At 37.6% G+C, this 24,706-nt stretch overlaps 1 protein-coding gene across 2 annotated transcripts in view; it reads right to left on the bottom strand.

Moving 5' to 3' along the window:
* Positions 1–8,091: 8,091 nt before the first annotated feature.
* The window catches only part of RAB6A (RAB6A, member RAS oncogene family), an 86,220-nt gene continuing 69,605 nt past the window's right edge, over positions 8,092–24,706 (bottom strand). For both annotated transcript variants that reach the window (XM_047878228.1, XM_047878227.1), the window contains exons 7-8: positions 11,874–11,940; positions 8,092–10,415 (exon numbers count right to left, since the gene is read on the bottom strand). In XM_047878228.1, coding sequence (XP_047734184.1) covers positions 10,351–10,415; positions 11,874–11,940 — 132 coding nt within the window. In that variant the 3' untranslated portion in view covers positions 8,092–10,350. The remainder of the gene's footprint in view (positions 10,416–11,873; positions 11,941–24,706) is intronic.

The raw sequence follows: 24,706 nt of genomic DNA, 5'->3' as shown, positions 1-24,706 counted from the left end.
TACCAAAAAATAATAGGTATAAAAGTATCACAGAAGTAGTGGAAAAAACTTAAATTCTAGAATAGGTGGATCTATGGTATATTCCACTCACAAAATGGAATACTGTTCAATGAAAATTACCCATAAGTACATGTAAAATTGAGAGTGAATAAAAAGCAATAAGGAGTGAAGGGAAAGTGGGAAAATAGAGTTATACTATGCAAAGTTTTCTATACTTTATGGGAAGTAGTACAATATTGACTTAAGTGTATGCTGATAAGTCAAAGATGCACATGGGAAGAAATAAGTGTTGGCGAGGTTGTGGAGAAAAAGGAACCCCTGTGCACTGCTGGTGGGAATGCAAACTGGTGCAGCCACTGTGGAAAACAGTTATGAGGTTCTTCAAAAAGTTAAAAAAATAGGGGCGCCTGGGTGGCGCAGTCGGTTAAGCGTCCGACTTCAGCCAGGTCACGATCTTGCGGTCCGTGAGTTCGAGCCCCGCGTCAGGCTCTGGGCTGATGGCTCAGGGCCTGGAGCCTGTTTCCGATTCTGTGTCTCCTTCTCTCTCTGCCCCTCCCCCGTTCATGCTCTGTCTCTCTCTGTCCCAAAAATAAATAAACGTTGAAAAAAAAATTAAAAAAAAAAAAAAAAAAAGAAATACCCTATGACCCAGTAGGCCGACTATTGGCTATTTACCCAAAGAATACAAAAACACTAATTCAAAGGAATAGATGCACCCACCCCTATGTTTGTTGCAGCACTATTTACAATAGCCAAACTATGGACACAGCTCAAGTGTCCATCGACAGATGAATGGATAAAGATGTGGTACATACACACAATGGAATATTACTCAGCTATAAAAAAGAATGAAATCTTGCCATTTGCAACAACATGGATGGAGCTAGAGAGTATACTGCTAAGTGAAATAAGTTGGCCAGAGAAAGACAAATAACATGATTTCACTCATATGTGGAATTCAAGAAACAAAACAAATGAACAAAGAAAAAAGACAAACCAAGAAGCAGACTCTTTAATTACAGAGAACAAACTGATGCTTACCAGAGGGGAGGTGGGTAGGAAGATGGGTGAAATAGGTAAGGGATTCAAGAGGACACTTATCAAGATGAGCACCGGGTGATGTATTGAATTGCTGAATCACTATATTGTACACTTGACACTGATATAACACTGTATTAACTATACCAGATTAAAAAAAAAAAAAACACTTGAAGAATTAACAATCAGTCCTTCTCAAACTTTTCTCAAAAAAAAAAAAAAATTAAGAGGAAGCACTTCCTAACTCATTCCATGACAGCAGCATTACACTGATACCAAAGCCAAAGATAATACAAGAAAACTACAGACCAATATTGATTTTAAAATCCTCGGGGCGCCTGGGTGGCGCAGTCGGTTAAGCGTCCGACTTCAGCCAGGTCACGATCTCGCGGTCCGGGAGTTCGAGCCCCGCGTCGGGCTCTGGGCTGATGGCTCAGAGCCTGGAGCCTGTTTCCGATTCTGTGTCTCCCTCTCTCTCTGCCCCTCCCCCGTTCATGCTCTGTCTCTCTCTGGCCCAAAAATAAATAAACGTTGAAAAAAAAAAAAAAATAAAATAAAATCCTCAAAAAACTACTAGCAAACTGAATTCAGCAGCATATTGAGAAGAATATACACAATGACCAGAAAATACACACAATGATTTATTCTCAGAATGCAAGGATGGTTCTACACATGAAAACTGATCAGTATACTATACTAATTAGTAGAATAAAAGGGGAAAAAACCCGTATCTTCCTAATTGAGGCAGAAAAAGCATTTGACAAAATTTAACACGTTTTTATGATAAAAACACTCAATAAACTAGGAACAGAATTTCCTTAACATGATAAATACTACATTTAAAAATCTATGGTAAATATACTCAATGGTAAAAGACTCAAAGGTTTCCCTTAAGATCCGAAAAAAGACAGAATGCCCACTTTTGTCACTTATATTCAACATATACTGGAAGTTGTAGCCAGAGGAATTAGTTTAGAAAAAAATAAAAGGCATCCATATTGGAATGGAAGTAAAATCAGCTGTTTACAGATCGTATCTTATTACAGTTGACCCTGAACAACACAGGTTTGAACTGCATGGGTCCACTTATATGCAGATTTTTTTTTCAAAAAAAAATACAGTATGGTACTGTATGTACATGTATGGTACATTAAAGTACATACAGTACTTTATGGTACTGTAAAGTATGGTACTGTAAAGATACGTTCTCTTCTTTATGATTTTAAATCTTTTCTCTTGCTTACTTTATTGTAAGAATACAGTATATAATACAAATAACATACAAAATATGTGTTAATTGACTGTTTATGTTATTGGTATGGCTTCTGGTCAATAGTATTTGTAAAGTTTTGGGGGACTAAACAGTTATATGCAGGGGCACCAGGATAGTGTTCAGTCACTTGAATGGCAGGCTCTATTATTTTGGCTTAGGTCATGATCTCATGGTTCATGGGATCAAGCCCTGTGTTAGGCTGCACGCTGGCAATGCCAGAGCCTGCTTGGGATTCTCTCTCTCTCTTTATGCCCCTCCCTCCCATGCACTCTCTCTAAAAAATTAAACATTAAAAAAACCAAAAACCAGTTATACATTTGTTTTCATTTTAATTCTGGTATAGTTAACATACAGTGTAATATTAGTTTCAGATGTACGATATAGTGATTCAACAATTCCATACATCACCCAGTGCTCATCACAAATGCACTCCTTAATCCCCATCATCTATTTCACCCATTCCCTCACCCACCTCCCCTCTGGTAACCATCAGTTTGTTCTCTATAGTCTATTTTTGTTTTGTCTCGTTTTTTTTCCCCTTTGTTAGTTTTGTTTCTTAAATTCCACATATGAATGAAATCATATGTTATTTGTCTTTCTCTGACCGACTTATTTCACTTAGCAGTATATTCTCTCTAGCTCCATCCATGTTGTTGCAAATGGCAAGGTTTCATTCTTTTTTTATAGTGGACTAATATTCCATTGTGTATATGTACCACATCTTTATCCATTCATCTGTTGATGGACACTTGAACTGCTTCCATAGTTTGGCTATTGTAAATAATACTGCAATAAACATAGGGGTGCATATATCCCTTTGAATTAGTGTTTTTGTATTCTTTGGCTAAATAGCTAGTATTGTGATTACTGGATTGTAGGGTAGTTTTATTTTTAACTTTTTGAAGAAACCTTTTACTGTTTTCCACAGTGGCTGCATCAATTTGCATCCTCCACAAAAGGGCTCCTTTTCCTCCACATCCTTGCCAACCCTTATTGTATCTTATATGCAGATTTTTGACTGCACAGGGTCAGTGCTCCTAACCCCAGCATTGTTCAAGGGTCAATTATATGTTAAAAACCCTAAACATTTCATACAAAAATCATTAGATCTAATAAATTTAGCAAAGTTGCAGGATACAAAATCAATGTAAAAATCAGTTGCATTTTATAAACTAGCACTGAACAATCCAAAAAAGAAATTAAGAAAAAAGATTCCACTTTCCATAGCATCAAAAAGAATAAAATACTTAGGAATAAACCTAACAACCAAGGAGGTGAAAGACTTGTATGCTGAAAACTAAGACATTGCTGACAGAAATTAAAGGCGTAAATAAATGCAATGTGCTTCAAAACTTACTACAAAGCTACAGTAATAAACACAGTAGAGTACTAGCATTAAGGAGAGACATACAGACCAATGGAATAGAATAAACAACCCAGAAATAAACTCTTACATATGGAGAATTGATTTTCAATTTCAACAAGGGTGCGAAGACCATTCATTCAATGGGGGAAGGACAGTCTTTTTGACAAATGCTGCTGGGGAAAATATGTCCACATGCAAAAGAATGAAGCTTGGCCCTTATCATACATAGTATACAAAATTAACTCAAAATGGATCAAAGACTTAAACATCAGAGCTAAAACTATAAAACTCATTGAATAAAAACATAGGAGAAAATCTTTGTGATATTGAATTTGGCAATGATTTCTTACATATGACACCAAAAGCACAGGCCAAAAAAAAAAGGTAATTGAACTTCATCAAAATTTAAAACTTTGGGGCATCAAAGGACACAATAAGTGAACACGCAACCCACAGAATGAGAGGAAATAGTTGTAAATCCATGTATCTATTACAGGATTAATATCTAGAATATATAAAGAACTCCTGTAATTCAACAACACAATAAACAACCCCATTTAAAAATGGGCAAAGGACTTCAATAGACATTTCTCTAAATAAATTATATAAACAGCCAGTAAGCAAGATGTTTAACATTACTAGTCATTAGGGAAATGCAGATCAAAATCACCATGAGACAGGTACCACTATACACCCACAAGGATGGCTATTATCAGAAACATCAGAACATAAAACGTGTTGATGAAGATGTGTAAAAATTGGAACCCTCATATAGTCATTGCTGCTGGGAATGTAAAATGGTGCAGCTGCTGTGGAAAGCAGTTTGGTATTTCCTCAAAACGTTAATATAGTTAAACAGAATTGTAAGACCCAGCAATTCTACTCCCAGGTATACACTAAAAAGAACTGAAAACAGGGATTCAAACAGGTACTTATACACCAGTTTTCTTGGCAGCATTATTTTAAATAGCCATGGGGCGCCTTGGTGGCTCAGTTGGTTTAACATCCAACTCTTGATTTTGGCTCAGGTCATAATCCCAGGGTCTGGGATCGAGTCCTCTGTCAGGCTCCATGCTATGCATAGAGCCTGCTTAAGATTTTCTCTCCTTCTCTCTCCCCCCTTCTCTCCTGCTCACACACTCTTTCTCTCAAAAAATAAGATAAATAAAAATTGAAAATGCTAGGCTTATAAAAAAATAAAACGTAAAATAGCCAGGGGCGCCTGGGTGGCTCAGTCCATTAAGCGTCCAATTTCAGTCAGGATCTCACGGTTTGTGAGTTCAAGCCCCATGTAGGGCTCTGTGCTGACACTTCAGAGCCTGGAGCCTGCTTTGGATTCTGTGTCTCCCTCTTCCTCTGCCCCTCCCCCATTTACCCTGTCTCTCTCAAAATAAATAAACATTAAAAAAATAAAATAGCCAAAAGGTGGGAACAATCCAAGTGTCCACCAACAGATGAATGAGTAAACAAAATGTGGTATATACATAACTTGGGCTTTTATTCAGCCATGAAAAGGAATAAAAGTCTGATACAAGCTACAACATGGGTGGACACTAGGACAAATATTGTATAATTCCACTTACACAGTTATCTAGAATAGGCAAATTTAGAGACAGAAAGCAGAATGGAAAAACTGAGAGTTGTTAAAATAGTTTGCATTCCAGGGGCTCCTGGGTGGCTCAGTCGGTTAAGTGTCTGACTTCAGCTGAGTTAATGATCTCACGGTTCCTGGGTTCAAGTCCTGCGTCAGGCCGTGCTGACAGCTCAGAGCCTAGAGCCTGCTTCAGGTTCTGTGTCTCCCTCTCTCTTTGCCCCTCCCTTGCTGACATTATCTCTCTCTCTCTCAAAAATAAACATTAAAAATTTTTTTACTAACATTTTACATAAAAGAAAACAAAGTATGTACTCTTTTTTTCTCAACTTTTTTCAATTAGGCTATATTGAGATTTATCTATATTGTGGGTATCAAGTTTATTCTGCTTCACTGCATACTATATTACATAGTATGCATGTTTCATAATTTATTTATACAGTATATTCACCTCTTGATGGTCATTTGGGTTGTTTCCAGTTCTTGGACACGTAAAGCTATGAATATTTGTGTGCAAGTCTTCATATAGACACATGGCTTTCATTTCTTGTAAGTAAATACTTGAGCATGAAATGGCTAAGTTAAATAAATGTATGTTTAACTTCTTTAGAAACTGCCAGTTTTTCCAAAATCTCAGACTACAGTGTATGAGAGTTCCAATTGTTCTTCATCTCCACCTACACTTGATATGGCGTCTTTGAAAGTTTTAGCCTTTCTAATATGTGTGTAGTGGTGTCTCGCTGTGGTTTTAATTTGCATTTCCCCAGTGACTAATGATGTCAAGCATTTTTCATGTCTTTTTTTTTTTTTTTTTTTTTGCCATTTATATATCTTCTTTGGTGAAGCGTCTGGTTAAATCTTTCACCTTTTTATTGGCTTGTTTTCCTATTAAGAGAGTTCTTCATATATTCTGAATACTGGTCCTTTATGAAGCATGAATGAAATTCACAAGTATATTCTGTCTGTGGCTTTTTATTCAATTCCTTGCAGTCTGTTTTACTGAGGACCTCGGTTCCTCACTGGCTGCTGGTTGGAGGCTGCTGTCAGCTCCTTACAAAGTGGGCCTCTCCATAGGAGCTCATAACAGACTGCTGCACAGAGGCAAATGAGAGGAGTCAGAGAGATTGGCAAAAGTATTTTTCATAATCTAATCTTCAAAGTGGTATCTTATCACTTTTGCTGTACTCTGTTCCTTAGAAGCAACTTACCAGGTCCAGTCTATACTTAGAGGAAAAGGATCCTACAAAGGCATGAATACCAGGAGGCAGGAATCAGGAACTATTTTAGAAGCTACATTCTATGCAGATGCTTATCATAAATACTGTCTTCATTTTCAGTACTTTAGTTCTTGCTTTTTTAGCTTTCTGGAATTGCTACTAGAAGTTGCTATGTGTACTATTATCCTCTTAATCTTTTCTATTTCTTTGCTTTCTAGTGAAGGAGTTCCTCAATTCAATGTTCTCACTAATCAGTGGGATGCAGTGTATGTACCATTTATCTAATGTATTCCTTACTTCAACTATTTTTCACACTTAATAGTTGTATTTGGTTATTTTATGATTCTTGCTCCATATTGCTAGTATCTCCACTCTTCAATATTTATCACACCATTTTAGTCTTTTTGAGTATTTCTACTCCAGATGGTATTCACTTTTTCTAAACTTATTTATTTATTTATTTATTTATTTATTTATTTTTAAGACAGAGAGAGGGAGTGTGAATGGGGTAGGGGCAGAGAGAGGGGACAGAGTTCTGAAGCAGGCTCTGCACTGACAGCAGAGAGCCTGACATGGGGCTCAAACTCACGAACCGTGAGATCATGACCTGAACTGAAGGCAGATGCTTCACCGTCTTGACTCACCCAGGTGCCCCAGTATTCACCTTTTCTTTTGAGGCAGTTTCAGGTATCCAACTACTCTGGCTTGTGGCTCCAAATTCTCCTGGGGGTATGTGTTACAAGTCTGGGAAGGTATACTGGGCAAGGGACAAAGACCAGAATGTCGTGTTTAAGAAGGGGAGGAGACAAACTGTGGGACAGAGTTCCAGGAACCACAAGACCATACATGTAGCTGCTCCCATTCAGTAACATCCCACTAAACCACACTTTATTTCAGAGTCTTACCTTTAAACTAGTTTAGGAAGAAGCAGCTTTGCAGGGGGCAGTCACCTAGATTACAGCTCATTAACGCAAGTTTTGAAAGGGAAAGGCTAGAGAGTGAGTGAAAGGCCTAAGGCAGGCAGGTCATTCTCCACCTATTTTCATCAACTCCTCACTTAGTTTACACTGCCCTGATATTACCCCTGTGGACACCTGTACCTGTAGTCTGGCCTGTAGCCTCCCTTTCTGTAGTAAGGGAAATAGCTATCATTTGTGCCAAGGCAAGGGCCAGCTCTTTTTTCTGTAAAGGGCCAGACAGTAAATATTTTTGGCTTTTGGGGCCATTCTGTCACAACTACTCAACCCCACCTTTGCAGTGAATTCCAAAAAAAATTTAATTTAAAAACAGGTAGCAGGCTGGATGTGGTGGGAGGGCAGGAGTTTGCTGTCCCTGTCCCTAGGCAAAGGTGGGGTTAGGAGGAGGCAAAAGCAAAATGTAAATTACTTTTCTTAATATATTATTGCCTCTACCAGTGGCCCTGTCTTTCAAGTTGTAGCCACTCACCCCCACTTGTAACAGCTGAAAAGTCTTCTGACTCCCTAGGGGTTTCTTAGTGCTGTTTTTTTATTTTTCTGGATTTCAAGTTCCCTTTATAATTCTAAGGAGGAAGTAAGAAATTCATACTAACTTACTACCTTGGCAGGAATAGAAACCAAGTCAATAGTTGTTTTTGTTTGTGTTTTATTTATATATTTTTGGCAGCAAAATTGTTTATTAAAAAAAAAATCTAGACTATGAACACACGTCACTGCTTCAGTTGAAGAACTCCAGGCCAAATAAAAAGACCGATATTAAAAAGCAGCATAACTGATTACTGTTTTAAAGATACATAAAAAGAATCATACACTACAGTGTAGGAAGACAATCACCCCCATGTCAGAAATCACAACTTCTTCTAAATAAAGAATATGACCCATCTGCCATATTGAATTGATATTTATTTCAGGACATGCCATGTCAAAATAAAAACAAAAGAGTCAACCCTTGCCTTTAACAATAATATTGTATTATAAAAGCACTTTACAACTCCATCCCATCTTTGAGTATAAGTTACTGGTATGTGGGCTAATGATTATCTGAAAGCATTTCTCTATTCAGACCCATAATCCAAGTGCTCTCTGAATATTACAAGGTGACAATAAGTGGGAACTGGAGAAGGAAGAGGAAAGAGAGGGGAATAAGGTTCCCAGTTAAGGGTTTTGTTGCAATGAGGGGATGAGGAAGTATGAAGATATTTTTTGTTGTCTTTTCATCTTTATACTGTGTTAAGTAATGCTTACAACGTAAATTCAGCAGGCTTTTCCTGAGCTGTAACTCAGAAATTTTCGTCCTGCAAATAATGTATTTACAAATGTGTTTATTAACTTACACAGCAATCTCACAATAACTAGTAAAGATTAAAATGGTGCACTCCTAGTATATTTGTTTACAGTGTTTTAAGGGAAATATATATTGCCATGGTGATGAAGCTCTAAATAGATCAGACAAAACATCTAAAAACTGAAAGTAGTTTAAAAAAAAAAGGCAAAGAAATAAATATCAACAAAGAAAAAAGATTAATTGTAGCTTAAATATAAAACTAAATCACTAGTTAATTAACCAAACTATACAGATCTAATAAAAAGCAAAACCAGCCTGAAAGACCCAACATTAAAAAAAAAAATGCTAAAAAATAAGGCATAAATCTGCATAATATTAAGTTTTACTTCCATTCTCTCCTTTCCCTCTTCTATGTATGCTTTTCCAGATCTGCCGCTAGGGGCTTATAAGAAACCTGTTTCCATTTTCAATTTGACCTCAAATGTCCTGAGCAAAGTATTTGCTATTCTGTTGAGGATTCTTTTGTTGTTAAGCTTTAGATATCATTGTTTCTACAATGATAGCTTTAGATATCATTGTTTATTGTAGTTTTGATCACGGTACCAAGTTTAAATTCTTCCGCTGGTTCTTCTTAAAAGAATTTGATTTCTGTAGTGCCTTGCCTGCATAGCATTTTTTGAAACAAGAAAGAAAAACCCAAGAGAAATCTATTGCTTACAAAAGTTTTCTTCTTTTTTTAAACAAACAGAATAACTCTATGTTGAGAATTTTAAAATCCTGGGAGAAATAGTTCACTGGAAGAATTCAGTATTAAAAACATGTTCTGAAGCACTGTTAACTCTTCTCTCCCAGGGACTAACATGTGAAAGGGTCATTTGTTTTGGTCTGAAATACATTTTATGTTCATTTAATTTGTAAGTACTCACTGTGTTCATTAGGACTCATTTTGAAGATGCATCAGAACCCTTTTCTTATTCAAGCACTGCCTACCATGATAGTTGAGTTTTGACCTCAAATAAAGTCTAAGTAATTTATATCAGCGCTCAAGAATAATTTTGGACATCTTGGCCCAAGGCCTAGAGCAAGTGGTATCACTAAATTTGAAGGATAACTCCATTGGGCTTGGTCTGACTCCTGCTTTGTCATACCTCATTTGTTTTGAGGGAGAGATGGTAAGAATAGGGAATGCAATAAGGGAGAGGTGAGAAAAGCAGAGAGAGATCAAGTAGGTAGGCAAGTGCTGCTGTGAACAATTGCTCCTTAACCTAGCCACAGACTGTTGGAATTTCCATCATTTTGAAGTACGTTATCCTAACATTGAAAAGGAAAAAAAAATTGAGAAAACGTATCTAATTTTTAAAGTTATCACTGGAATATGTTGGAATCATTTGGCTTTTTGTAAAATATAAATAATGAAGACACTGACTTTTTTGTGCTTGTGAAGCTAATAGATCATCTCCACGAGACAGGCAGCAATGATGAATTGCAATACGTTATTACTGAAGGGAAAAGGTTCAAGCCAATATTCACACTGCAGTCAATGAAAGAGTAAGGGGGCCAAAGCAGTGAGCTTCTGAAGAAAAGTTGAAGATGCCATGGAAGATTAGCAGGAACAGCCTCCTTCACTGACTGGTTGCTCCTGAGGCTTTTCCAGTTTTATGTCAATCACTGAAACAAAAGTTAAGGAGCTATAAATGGGAAAGTACAATTCCAATTCTGCTGAACATTGACATCTCTTGCAAGCTCCTTCCATTCCTACTGGCTTCAGAACTGATACAGCCATTATTTTCTAGTATAGCTAGCTCACTATAACGAGATGCTCAAAGGGAATAAACTTGCTTATATCTACTATATGCAACAAAGGTCAGAATAAAGTTAAGCCCTATTCATGAGAATTTGTTTTAAGGAAATTATAGGAGCAAGAAACCATGTAAAGATTATGTTCCTTATGAGATTATCTGAAACTCTGAAAATAGCTTACAAAAGAGTTCAGGGAGAGAATTTAATAAATAATGGGACTTCGACTCCATAGAACACATTATGCTATTAGAAGTAATAAAGGCTTAGAGGCATCTGGATGGCTCAGTCAGTTAAGCATCCGACTCTTGATTTTAGCTCAGGTCATGATCTCACGGTTCATGAGATCAAGTCCCATGCCAGGCTCCACTGCTGATAGTAGAGCCTGCTTGGGATTCTCTCTCTCCCTCTCTCTCTCTGTCCTTTCCCCACTTGTGCACACTCTTTCTCAAAATAAATAAACTTAAAAAAAAAAAAAAACTTAAAAAAATAAAGGCTTAGAAAACATAAAAATCTAAGCAGTGGGAAAAGCTGAACACAAAGTGCTATGAATTCTATGGCTTAATAAAAATGCATATGGAAAAACGCTAAATATAAAACAATTAAAATATTAAGATTCAAAATCCTTTGAAATAACTATTATTACATGTACTTCATTATGTCCTGTTTCTGAAAGCAGAGGCCACAATAAAACTCAAGACTGAATTATTTCTTGCCTGTGCCAAGCAGAAAGCTCAAGAAAAAGCAAGGGAGGAAAATATGATATATACTGTAGGGGAAAAGCCCAGAGCCAATGGGACTCAAAATTAAGAGGCAGAGGGCGGTGATTCTAAGTTTCCTGCTCATTAAAAAGCAAGTAAACAAACATAAACCCTCTCACTGATTAATTGCAGTGAGAAGCGGGCTACAAAGGATGCCCTTGAACCACCAGATCTCATGTGCTACAGAAAACCTTGGAGCTTCAGGGTCCCTAGGTGGTTCAATCACTTAGGCATCTTGACTTCGACTCAGGTCATGATCTCACAGTTCGTGGGTTTGAGCCCTGCATCAGGCTCTAGGCTGACAGTTCACAGCCTGAAGCCTCCTTCAGATTCTGTGTCTCCCTCTTTGCCCCTCCTTTGCTCGCTTGCTCTCTCTCTCAAAAAATAATAAAATGTTAAAAAATGTTAAAAAGAAAAAAAAAAGAAAATCTTGGAGCTTCTACATTCCTAAGTCATCAATTCCTGGTCATCAATTCCTGCCATATGATGGCATATTCCTTAGCCAACCAAGTGGAGCTCTAAAGACTAATGTTAACAATATAATTTTCTGATGAAACAAAAAGGATACTGTCTTCTCTGCTTCTGTCCTGTGTGCTTTCCATTCCAGGCAAAGCTGCTGCAACACGTCGGAAGAGCTGTGGAAGAAAGAAATGTGATAATTGGAAGGGAAAATTTAGCAAATGGTATCAAGTGAAAGTGGATGACCACTGGATGGTGAATTAAAAGATATGGCTTCTGGGTTATTTCTCATTTAGACCATAGCATAATGAACACATATAAAAATGTCTATTTATTCTATAAATGAGTACTATGTGCGGTATGCCACATACAAAGAGGTACAAAGATATGATCCTTACTTTCCAACTGGTGATATCAGACATGAACAAAGAGCTAAGAAGCAAGCAGCAAAAATGCCATTTGAGTCATAAAAACAAACTTCTATAACAACTCCAAGAAAGGATAGATTGCTCATTTAGGAAAACTGGATAGTGGTATTCCTGTCTTTTATAAAGGGTTAGCTTCTAAAGCCAGTGAATATATAGTAAAAGTCTAGTCAAAATTACCTTGGATAGATAATTCCTTAGGAAAGCACTATGTTAGAGACTAACATACCACCTCTCATATCCAACACAGATGGCTTTTCTTCCATCATTAGAAAAAGCACCAGTGGAAGTGGTTGGCTTGTGTCTGAGGTATGATGTTATGAAAAATCTCTTCAAAAGAATTACACTCAAGCCAATGAGGTGGTCACTTTGAGACACATGTGGGAACAACAGATTCATACCTCCTATCATATGCCCAATACTAGGCATCAACTCATTGGGTAGAATGGCAGGTGAAACTGCCTGATTATTTCATTCTTTTTGGGTTTTTTTTTTTTTTTTTTTGTACGCAGTGTAAAATTCCTAGAAGTTAAATACGCATGTGATATAACTCCCTTGTACAAAATACCTGCTTGTTTGAGTCATTGTCTCAGATTCTTTGAGGACATAGAAATGAACAAAATGTCGTTTTTTAATTCAAGGAGCTCACAGTCTAGTGAAAGAGATGCAAACAATTCTTTATGTCACAATGTGATAAGTGCTATAAACCAATGAAGTACAGGGAAACCTGGGTGGCTCAGTCAGTGCGTCTTTTTTTTTTTTTTTAATGTTTATTTATTTTGGGGAGAGAGCATGTGCGTAGAGAGAGGGGAACAAAGGATCCAAAGGGAGCTCTGTGCTGACAGCAGGTAGCATAGAGAGCCCGATGTGGGGCTCGAACTCAAGAACCTCGAGATCATGACCTGGGCTAAAGTCTGATGCTTAACTGACTAAACTACCCAGGTGCTCCAAGCGTCTGACTCTTGATTTCAGCTCGGGTCATGATCTCACGGTTCACAAGCCCACATTGGGATCCACACTGACAGTGTGAAGCCCGCTTGAGATTCTTGCTCTCTTCCTCATTTTCTGCCCCTCCCCCATTTGTGGGCGCGCATGCGCATGCTCTCTCTCAAAAAACAAAACAAAACAAAACAAAAAACCAACGAAGTACAAAATGGTATGAGAACACACATATAAGAAAAGGCGGCTCTGGGGCGCCTGGGTTGCTCAGTTGGTTGAGCATTCGACTTCCGCTTGGGTCATGATCTCACGGTTTGTGGGTTTGGGCCCCGCATCGGCTCTGTACTGATAGCTCAGAGCCTGGAGCCTGATTCAGGTTCTGTGTCTCCCTCTCTCTCTGCTCCTCCTCCGTTAGTGCTCTGTATCTGTCTCTCAAAAATGAATAAAAATATTAAAAAACATTAAAAAAAAAAAAAAAAAAAAAAAAAAAAGAAGGCCCGTCTCAGGATACTGGGAAAAATCTTTAGGTGGTAACATTTCGGTTGGGATTTAAAGGCAGTTAAAAGTTTTTATTGGCCAGAGTGCCTAGGTGGCTCAGTTGGCTGAGTGTCTGACTCTTGATTTTGTTTCAGGTCATGATCCCAGGGCTGTGGCACTTGGCCCTGCATGGGGCTCCATGCTAAGCATGCAGCCTGCTTAAGATTCTCTCTCCCTCTGCCCCTCTCCCTTGCCCTCTCTTTAAAAAAAAAAAAAAAAAAAAAATCACTTGGTTGTATTTCACTATGCCAAGTACTCAGAGTTTAAGTGTTCCACAAATGTTGCTGAATTAAAGTGAGAAGGAACAGAAACAATAGAAGGCCAGCAAAGGGATGAAAGACTGGAACCTTAATCTGTTTAGGGAAAGGAATACAGAAAACGACAAAATTTTCATCTGTAGGCAACAGTCTGGTGGGATAGGATTAGGGAAGACTTGAGAAAAAGTATAATTGTTTTGGTTCTTTAAGGTTTAGTGGCATTTTAGAGATGTACTAAAGTAAGGGCTAGCCTCAATATTCCCCCTTGTGCCTGAATCTACTGAAATCAGAAATGTGGGGACTATACATTATGGCTACACAGCTAAGTGTGAAAATCACTGAGGCCAAGACTGAATATCACCATTATAGAATGAATTTCCAGGATGCACAGTTTGATCTAGCACCACATTTGTCTGCTGCTAGACAATCAAATCCCTGAACCATGTTCAGAGAAAAGCACAAGGTATATTCAAGAGTATTTAGGTAGTCCAGACTGGCTACAGGCACAGAATATATAAAAGGATTAGAAAGAAGCTGTCTGTATTAAAGACCAGACTAAGAACGTTCTGGTAAGCATATTAACTTTGTCCTGCAGGTAAAAGTAGGCACTAAAAACTGCAGTTTGCATAAGGAATTTTGTCCGGGGTTCTATTTATTTTACTATGGCTACAAAGATCTACAAAGCACATATTGAAAGTGAAAGGGAGGAATGGCAAAACCCTAAAAGCTAAAAGGTGAAGTGCAAAGTTTATATTGTGGGCAGGCCACTTAGGGGACAGGTCTTTTTTCTGTTCCTCAGTTTTCTCATCCGTAAAATGGGCTTAAAATAATAGTATACTTAACTGACTAGATTATTGTGGAAATTAAGGGAAATCATTAGGTAAATTGCTGAGAACCAATATGTTATACAGAAAATCTATAATAAACAGTAGCTCTATTTCTACTAGAGACTAGCCTAGCCCTGTGGGCTAGGGAAACAAAATTTTTCCACATTATGAAATCTGGCAGTGAATTCTAGGACTATAGCAAAACACTAACAGGTGTAAAATTCTGCTTTAAGAAGCTACTTAAAACTGGTGGGAAAGGTGTGGGAGTTGGGAAAGACCTGAAAATATCAGGGCAGAAATGAAATGTTCTTACTTAGGAATATCTAGAAATCTTTCCTAAGATCTCATAGTTCGCTTCTGACATGAAATATTTATTAAACTGTTTATGTGTTCAAAATGTACAACCTTTTCGGCTCTTAAGAATGTCAAAGTTTATTACAGGCTAGCTTAAAATTGGATTTTTTGCGGGGGATGCCTGGGTGGCTCAGACAGTTAAGGGTCCGACTTCAGCTCAGGTCATGATCTTGGAGTTTGCAAATCCGAGTCCTGCATCAAGCTCTCGACTGTCAGTGTGGAGCCTGCTTTGGATCCTCTGTACTCCTTCTCTCTGCCCTTTCCCAACTTGTGTACATGTTCTCTCTCAAAAATAAACAAACATTAAAAAAAATCATTTAAGGGGCGCCTGGGTGGCGCAGTCGGTTAAGCGTCCGACTTCAGCCAGGTCACGATCTCACGGTCCGTGAGTTCGAGCCCCACGTCAGGCTCTGGGGCTGATGGCTCGGAGCCTGGAGCCTGGAGCCTGTTTCCGATTCTGTGTCTCCCTCTCTCTCTGCCCCTCCCCCGTTCATGCTCTGTCTCTCTCTGTCCCAAAAATAAATTAAAAAAACGTTGAAAAAAAAATGTTAAAAAAAATCATTTAAAAAATGGATTTTTTGTGTGTGTGGAGACACTGGGAAGGTTTATTTACTTTCTGTGAAAATGGAATAAAATGGTTTTTAAGTTTTGATGCTTAAAAAAAAAGTACATATCTAATGAGGGTACTAGAGAGGGTATTATTATATTCTTACCTGTCTACCTATTCTCATAATATAACACAGTTTTTAATGTGTTTCTAGAAAGAGTATAAAATTTGAGCTAAGAAACTATACTAACTTCCCCGTTATTATAGCTTTGTGACCTCAAGGATATTAATTTCTCTAATCCTTAGATTCTTTCTAATAAAAATGGGGCTACAGTTGTGAAGTTCAACTTACTATTATTATACCTTTGCAAATAATTAGAAAAAAGTTATGTTAGGAATTTCCTTGAAAGGTTATGTGTGAAATCATTCCCTCTAGACCAGTGATTCTTGATACCTACCATGCATCAGAATTACCTGGGAAACTAAAAACAAAACCAGATGTTTGGGTCCTACTGCCAAAAATAGATTTAACTAATTTGGGGTTGGACTGGGCCCTTACCATTCATTAAAAGATCTCTGGATGATTCTAATGTGCAGCCATGGTTAAAGACCAATGCTGTAATACTAATTTGTAAGGAGTGTGAAGTAATCATCAAATAAAGCAAGAAAGAAGCTAATACTGAGTGGCTACTTTGTAGAATCTTCATGTTTTCTCATTTTAGTATCTTCCTATGAGGAACATATTAGTGTCCTCATTTTATAGAAATCTAAGGCTGAAGAGAGAATTTACAATACACCAAATAAAATAGCAGAGCCAAGACTCCAAAATTCATATTTTTTTCTACTACCTTATGTTGCCTAGTATAAATAGAAGTGTCTTCTATATGGAAAAGCATTGTGGAAAGGCCTGTGTGAAGAAACAGCTAATAATCCTGAGTAAGAGGAGTTTGCTTTGTGAAATACTATTATTACACACAAATCACAGACATAAAAACTTAATCCATTTTCAAGGACTTAAAATGTTTAGGGGTGCCCAGATGGCTCAGTCAGTTAAGCATCTGACTCAGGCTCAGGTCATGATCTCACAGTCTGTGAGTTTGAGCCCCATATCAGGCTCTGTGCTGACAGCTCAGAGCCTGGAGCCTGCTTCAGATTCTGTGTCTCCCTCTCTCTCTGCCCCTCCCCTGCTCACTCTTGCTCAAAAATAAATAAACAGTAAAAAAAAATTTTTTTTAAATTTACCTATAGTTTTTTTTAATTTTTTTTTCAACGTTTATTTATTTTTAGGACAGAGAGAGACAGAGCATGAATGGGGGAGGGGCAGAGAGAGAGAGGAAGACACAGAATCGGAAACAGGCTCCAGGCTCTGAGCCATCAGCCCAGAGCCTGACGCGGGGCTCGAACTCACGGACCGCGAGATCGTGACCTGGCTGAAGTCGGACGCTTAACTGACTGCGCCACCCAGGCGCCCCTAGTTTTAACCAGTGTATTTGAAAATTTTAGTGTTCCCTCAAAATATTTCAATTAGATTAAAAGAACTGATGCCATTAACCTAAACTCAACTCAGGACATCCTTAAAATGAGCCAAGAAAAAGCTTTTTATAAAAGCAAAGTTCTATCCTTACAGAAACATATGTAAGACAGGAAGGAAAAAAACCTTAGAGGATTAAGTTGTCTTAAATAATCATTAAAGGAAAATCCATTTTTTAAATGTCAATGATATGCTAATAGAGCTCTTGCTTTATTAGGAATCACAGATGACTAAGCATGGGGCCTTCCTTGATCATCCTACCTGTATGTGATCTTATTCATTTCTTCAACAAATACACCTCCTTGTGCCAGAACTGATTTTATATCTCAATAATTACTGTGAATCTTACTGTCTCTGTAGCATTGGCTAGGCATTTATCATGTACTACTTACCCTTTACTATATAGTTTTCATGAGAATGTGACTCTTCTCAACTGTATCATAAGTTTTTTAGAAATCAAGAATCATATTTTACATAACTTTAAGTTCTCCAAGGAACCTACGATGGTCTTACATACTGTAGGTAATTGATACTTGTGGCTTAAGGTACATGATAAAAGTAGAAGATAAAAGTTCTGATCAAGAACTAAGGCAGACATGGAATAGACTGGTATAGAAAATACACTATCCCTACCAATGCTTAAAGTAAGGTAAATATAATTTACACACACACGTGCATGTGTGCAACCCCCCTGTACACATGCAAGCTTTCATTGATCTGTTAGCACTGATGCACATCAGCTATCACTAATTTTTCACGAAGTCCTTACTTTCTTTCATATAAGATGTTTTTCTTCTGACAAGCATTGATGAGTTTAGAAGTTAAAGATCAAGAAGTATTTCTGTTCTTTTCCCATTTCCCAGTACTGTAAAATTATAGAATATAATAGGAAAGGTGACACCCACACACTTAATACTCCACTAAAAGAATGTACTAATTCTCAGATGAAAAGTCAGGTGAAGCCTTAAATAATTACTTTCTCATTACCATTTCCTTCAGCAATTTAAACACCATACCACTTTCAAAAAAGAAAGCAATATTACTGCATTTTAAAAAACAGAAAAAAGAGGGATAAAATTTTTTCCATAGACTATCTTTTTATGAAATATTGAATGCAATCAAAAATATTACTTAAATATCTTACATAATACAAATGATTGTGTGAGGTAGTATTAGTTATTATAGTTCTAGCCCTGATAGTATTTTTATTAAAAAAAAAAAACAACTATGACAATATTCTTTAAGACATAAACAGGATCTTAGAGTTGAATGCTTAAACCAGATTAAAGAGCAAAGGGCTGGGGCACCTGGGTGACTCAAGTCAGTTAAGTGGCCGACTTTGGCCCAGAGCATGATCTCACAGTTCCTAAGTTTGAACCCCACATTGGGCTCTGTGCTGGCAGCTCAGAGCCTCAAGCCTGCTTCGGATTCTGTGTATCCCTCTCTCTGCCCTTCCGCCACTCACATGCTCTGTCAAAAATAAACATTAAAAAAAAAAAAAAAAAAAAAAGAGCAAGGCTTATGCACAGAAGAGCAGTACTGTGCAGGAATAAATCTGCTTTATTTTAAGCCAGAATTCACAGGCATTAAGGCCCAATCGCTTGAACCATGGTCAGACACTAATGATGCATTAATAAAATCTCTCCCAGAATTATTTATAAATTTTTTACATTTATGAGAGAGACAGAGCACAAGTGGGGGAGGGGTAGAGAGGGAGGAAGAAAGGCAGAGAAAGAGAGAGAGAGAGAAACAGAATCTGAAGCAGGCTCTAGGCTCTGAGCTGTCAGCACAGAGCCTGACACAGGGCTCAAACTCATAAACCATGAGATCATGAGCTGAGCTGAAGTTGGACACTTAACCAACTGAACCACCCAGGTGCCCAAATTATTTAAAAAGTAAATGGAGCAACAGAGAAAGCCCATTTTCAGCTTTTATTATGTATATTATAATCCAGTATATAAGGGAGTAGGGAGAAGGAATCCAATTAGCAGATGAGCAGAAAGCTAGAAAACATCTCTGTGCATGGAAAATACAACCAGATGGTACCTTTAATACTGATAAACATATCCTCTATATGGTAAGACTACTACGTACCTTCCAGTGAAAACACATGATGATTTTGTCAAAATCAGTACAATGCACAATCATCAAAAGTAATTGTGCTTTTGAAAACATATACAGCTGAACAAACACACACAATGCTTACTTAACTGGCATGTAAGACTGTGATCCCCAGTGTTTTCCAAGATAGTGACTGAACTGTGAAATTTACCTGGTGAATTTCTGACCACCAGGACCAATTCTGAGTAGTGACTGACCTACAACAAAAACTCAGGAGTCTGAGATTATTTCTTCATAATAATTTCAGCCAATATGTGTTACTTATTGAATATATAATTTAAGTAATAAATCTATTTTGTTATTAGATAACATACAGAATTCAGGAATAAACTAGCTTTCCATGTTAAAAAAAACAAAATAAAACTAAGCATGTACATGCTAAATAGTTGTTACATTGATCAGATATATTAAGTTTTACCCCCATAAATTTAATATTAACTCCAGTTTTGGTAATAGCAGTCTAGCTTGTATAGGACTAACACTCTTGCAGATAGCAATTATTAACTCTGGAGAAACTATAAAAAAAACCCAACTATTTAAAGGTTCTTAAGAGCAACAAAAAGCAGATACGAATTAGGGGGAATTCAACCCTGGGAAGAAGGGAACTCACATTCACTGGGTAGCATCCATGTTTATACAGGTTTTCCCAAGAGCTATTCCTACTGGGCCTGTACAAATTGGGGTGGTGAGAGCTTATGCAGAAAACTAGAATTTTAAAGGTTTGAGGTGCCAGTAGACTGCTAGTGTGGCTGGACTGAGAAAGGAAATAACAAAAAGGAACAAGCCAAGAGGAGGAACCCTAAAGTCTACATACAAATTTCCTGCAGATCTCAGTTGACTCTTTAATGGTACATATGTAGGAGACACTACAAGGAGTCCATCTGAAAACAATAGCTAGAAAGCAGGAAGAAATGAGCAGACTTTAGTTACTGCCTGCTTCAGGGATAAAGTTTAGAGTCTGAATCCCACAAAAACAGAAAAAGCTTGATAAATACTACAGGCTTTCTACAGATCCATCAAAGCAAAACATAACATTAAGATCCCACAGGTTCAAGGTGATCAGTCAGCAATATAAAACACTGCCATAATAAAACTCAGCATTTTGCAGAGAAAAGTAACAGAAAGCACAGTCTCTATGTATTATACACAATGCTGAGCATACGACCAAAACTTACTAGACACATAAAGAAACAGGACAATTTAACCTAAAGGCAAGAGAAAAACTGCCAGTAGAAACAGACTCAGAGATGACTCATATGTTGGATTAGACAATAATTTCAAAGCAACTACTATAGGTATGTTCAAGGACTTGAAGGTAACAATGCCACAATTATCAAACATTGGAGTATTCCAAAAGAGATATGGAAATGTAAAGAAATAAAGGACAAATCTATGACTGAGTACGGTATCTGAAACGATAAATTCACTGGATGGACTCAATAGCAGTTTGGATACAGAAGAAAAGGATTGGTGAACTTTAAGACACATCAAGAGGGGCGCCTGGGTGGCGCAGTTGGTTAAGCGTCCGACTTCAGCCAGGTCACGATCTCGCGGTCCGTGAGTTCGAGCCCCGCATCAAGCTCTGGGCTGATGGCTCGGAGCCTGGAGCCTGTTTCCGATTCTGTGTCTCCCTCTCTCTCTGCCCCTCCCCCGTTCATGCTCTGTCTCTCTCTGTCCCGAAAATAAATAAACGTTGAAAAAAAAAATTAAAAAAAAAAAAAAAAAAAGACACATCAAGAATATTATCCAATGTGAAAGAGTAAAAACAGGATAAAAACAATGAGCAAAAGCCTCAATGACCAGTGGGATAATATCAAGCCATTTAACAGATGTGCCATTGGAATTCCAGAAGAAGAAGAAAGAAGAAAATGGAGGAAAAATACTTAAAAATGACACATTACCTATAGAAGTATTCTTAAAATGGCCTTTTAGGCTAAGTGAAAGCTGAGCAAATTCATCACCAGGAGACCTTAATAAAAAACAGTAAGGTTGGGGTGCCTGAGTTGGTTAAGCATCTGACTTCAGCTCCGGTCATGACCTCATGGTTCGTGGGTTTGAGTCCCATGTCGGGCTCTGTGCTGACAGCTCAGAGCTTGGAGCCTCCTTTGAATTCTGTATCTCCTTCTCTCTCTCTGCCCCTCCCCTGCTTGTGCTCTGTCTCTCAAAAATAAGTGTTAAAAAAAAGAAAACCCACAAAAACCATAAGGTTAAGTTTCCTTGATTTTGGCTCAGGTATGAACTCATGGATTATGACATCAATCCCCATGTTGGGCTCTGAAATGGCAGTGTAGAGCCTGCATGGGATTCTCTCTCCCTCTCTCTCTGCCCCTCCACTCACACTCTCTCTCTCAAAATAAATAAATAAACATTAAAAGAAAAAACAGTAAAGACAGGTATATATGCTAAAGGGAAGTGATACCAGGTGAAATTTCTATCTGTAAGAAGGAATGAGGAGCACTAGAAATGGTAAATATATGGGTAAACAGAAAAAGCTGTCCTTTTCTTCTCTTAATTACTGTTTATTTATTTAAAAATTTTTTAGGGGCGCCTGGGTGGCTCAGAGTCAGTTGAGCGTCCGACTTCAGCTCAGGTCATGATCTCACAGCCTGTGAGTTCGAGCCCTGCATCGGGCTCTGTGCTGACAGCTCAGAGCCTGGAGCTTGCTTCAGATTCTGTCTCCTTCACTCTCTGCCCCTCCCCCACTCATGCTCTGTCTCTATCTCAAAAATAAATAAACATTAAAAAAATTAAAAAAAATTTTAGCGTTTTTATTTATTTTTGAGAGACAGAGAGACACAGAGCTCAAGAGGGGGAGGGGCAGAGAGAGAGAGAGGGAGACACAGAATCCCAAGCAGGCTCCATGCTCTGAGTGGTTACCACAGAGCCTGATGCGTGGCTGGAACCTACAAACTGTGAGATCATGACCTGAGCTGAAGTCAGACACTTAACCAACAGAGCCACCTAGATGCCCCTCTTAATTATCATTTAAAGCAAAAATTAAGACATTTATTATGGGGGCCATGATGTATGTAAATATAAAATGTGTGGCAAGAATAACACAAAGGATAGGTGCATAGGTGCAAAGGATGAAATGGTATATACACTCTAGTATAATCCCTAATGCAACCACTAAAAAAAAGTTATGAAAGGTTTAGCTAAAAATAAAGAGGAATTAAATTACAATATAAAAATATCTGATTAAACTAAAAATGACAGAGGGGCAAGCAGATAACAAAGAGCAAATGACAGACATAAACCCAACTATTTATTAAATCTAAATAAACCAAATACTCTAATTAAAAAGTAGAGATTTTTCAGACTGGATTTTTTAAAAAAGTGAGATGCAACTATATGCCATTTAAAAGCAATCCACTTTACAAGGAAAAAGATATACCAAGCAAACAATAGCAATAAGAGAGCTAGTGTGGCTATATAAGATCAGATAAAAAATTGGAGACAAGGGAGTATTATTAGAGATAAAGAGGAACATTTGTGAAGACTTAAAAAGTGAAAGATGGGGCGCCTGGGTGGCGCAGTCGGTTAAGCGTCCGACTTCAGCCAGGTCACGATCTCGCGGTCCGGGAGTTCGAGCCCTGCGTCGGGCTCTGGGCTGATGGCTCAGAGCCTGGAGCCTGTTTCCGATTCTGTGTCTCCCTCTCTCTCTGCCCCTCCCCCGTTCATGCTCTGTCTCTCTCTGTCCCAAAAATAAATAAACGTTAAAAAAAAAAAAATTTAAAAAAAAAAAAAAAAAGTGAAAGCATTAGGAAGACAATAATAATCCTAAATATGTATGCACTGAATAACAGAACTTCAAAATACATGAAATAAAAGCTGACAGAACTAAGTGGCAAAACAGGCAAATACAAATGTTGTACATTTAATACCTCCCCCTTCAGTAACTGATAGAACTACAGACAAAAATTAGTAAACTCTTCAAGATTTGAACAATGCTATCAACCATCTTGATATAACTGAGATCTAAAAACATTATACCTGACAACTGTACAGAAACATTATTTTCCAGTATACATGGAACCTTCACCAAGACAGGCCATATGGTAGGCCATAATACAAATATCAATAAATTATGAATGACTGAAATGTTACATAGTATATTCTCTGACCACAACAGAATTAAATCAGAAGCTGGAATAGTATAGGTATCTAGAAATGCTTCAAATTTTTGCAAATTAAATAACATATTTCTGTATCTTCATTGATGTAGTCATTACATCCACATATACACTTATCAAAATTCATCTAATTGTAAACTTAAGATATGTGTATTTCACTGTATACAAGTGTTTAGCTCAATAAAAAAATTAATGGGAAAAAAGTTCAATATATGTTTACCTAAATTCAAAGAAACTCAAGATGTAGGAGTATCTACATCTAAGTTGCAGTCAAAATACTGAATGAAGGACAATTTCTCATGTAACCTAGATTCTCTACACTTGTTCAGTCTATGAAAATTCTTAAGACAGAGTCAAGCTCATTAAGTAGATCTTTTTCTTATAGCATAACATGGCAGCTCTAAGCATCTGTTAAAAAAATACAGCATATTATTCTCTTATTCAATGAACATTTATTGAGTTCATTATGGTGGGAGGCAGAACTGACAAAAAAACTTCTATATTAAAAGTAAGGAGTGCTACTTCAATTATTAGGAAAGGCATTTAATCTAAATTTGATTATGTCTGAACTGACTTTTTAAATTACAAATAGCAGGTAGAGAAGAAATAGTATTTTACAGAGGGACAGTAACATACAATGGCAATATGGGAACACAGTAAACCCAGGAGACTTTGAGCAGTATAGTATGGGTATATAGTGGCCAAAGATCAAGATAGCAATGTATACGGGGGCCAAGATTTTGAATAGCAGGGCATAGCATACTAAGGACTTTGCTTAAAATTAAGGATAAAATTCATAAGTAACCTGTTCTAATGTGTATTTTTAAAAAAAAATTTTTTTAATGTTTATTTATTTCTGGGTCAGAGAGAGACAGAGCATGAGTGGGGGAGGGGCAGAGAGAGAGGGAGACACAGAATCAGAAGCAGGCTCCAAGCTCTGAGCTGTCAGCACAGAGCCTGACACGGGGCTCGAGCTCACAAACCGTGAGATCATGACCAGAGCCAAAGTTGGTCGCTCAACCGACTGAGCCACCCAGGCACCCCTCAAATGTGTATTTAAAAACGAAGACCGTGATAACAGGATGGAGAGTAATCTCAAGTGGGGCAAGACTGAAGGCAGATGTCAGTTAATAAGCTATGGCAGCAGGCAAGGCAATAGACAACAGGGCCTTAATACAGGAGAATCAACAAGAGTAGGTATCCAAATGACTGCTTATAAGACTTGAATACAAATGAGTCAAAAGAAATGAGTTTCACAGGTTTGTTCTCCT

This window comes from Prionailurus viverrinus, chromosome D1 (genome assembly GCF_022837055.1).
Source record: "Prionailurus viverrinus isolate Anna chromosome D1, UM_Priviv_1.0, whole genome shotgun sequence".
In the NCBI taxonomy this organism is placed as follows: Eukaryota; Metazoa; Chordata; class Mammalia; order Carnivora; family Felidae; genus Prionailurus; species Prionailurus viverrinus.
The sequence above is the reverse complement of the archived record's forward strand: the minus strand, read 5'-3'. Positions and strand labels throughout refer to the sequence as shown.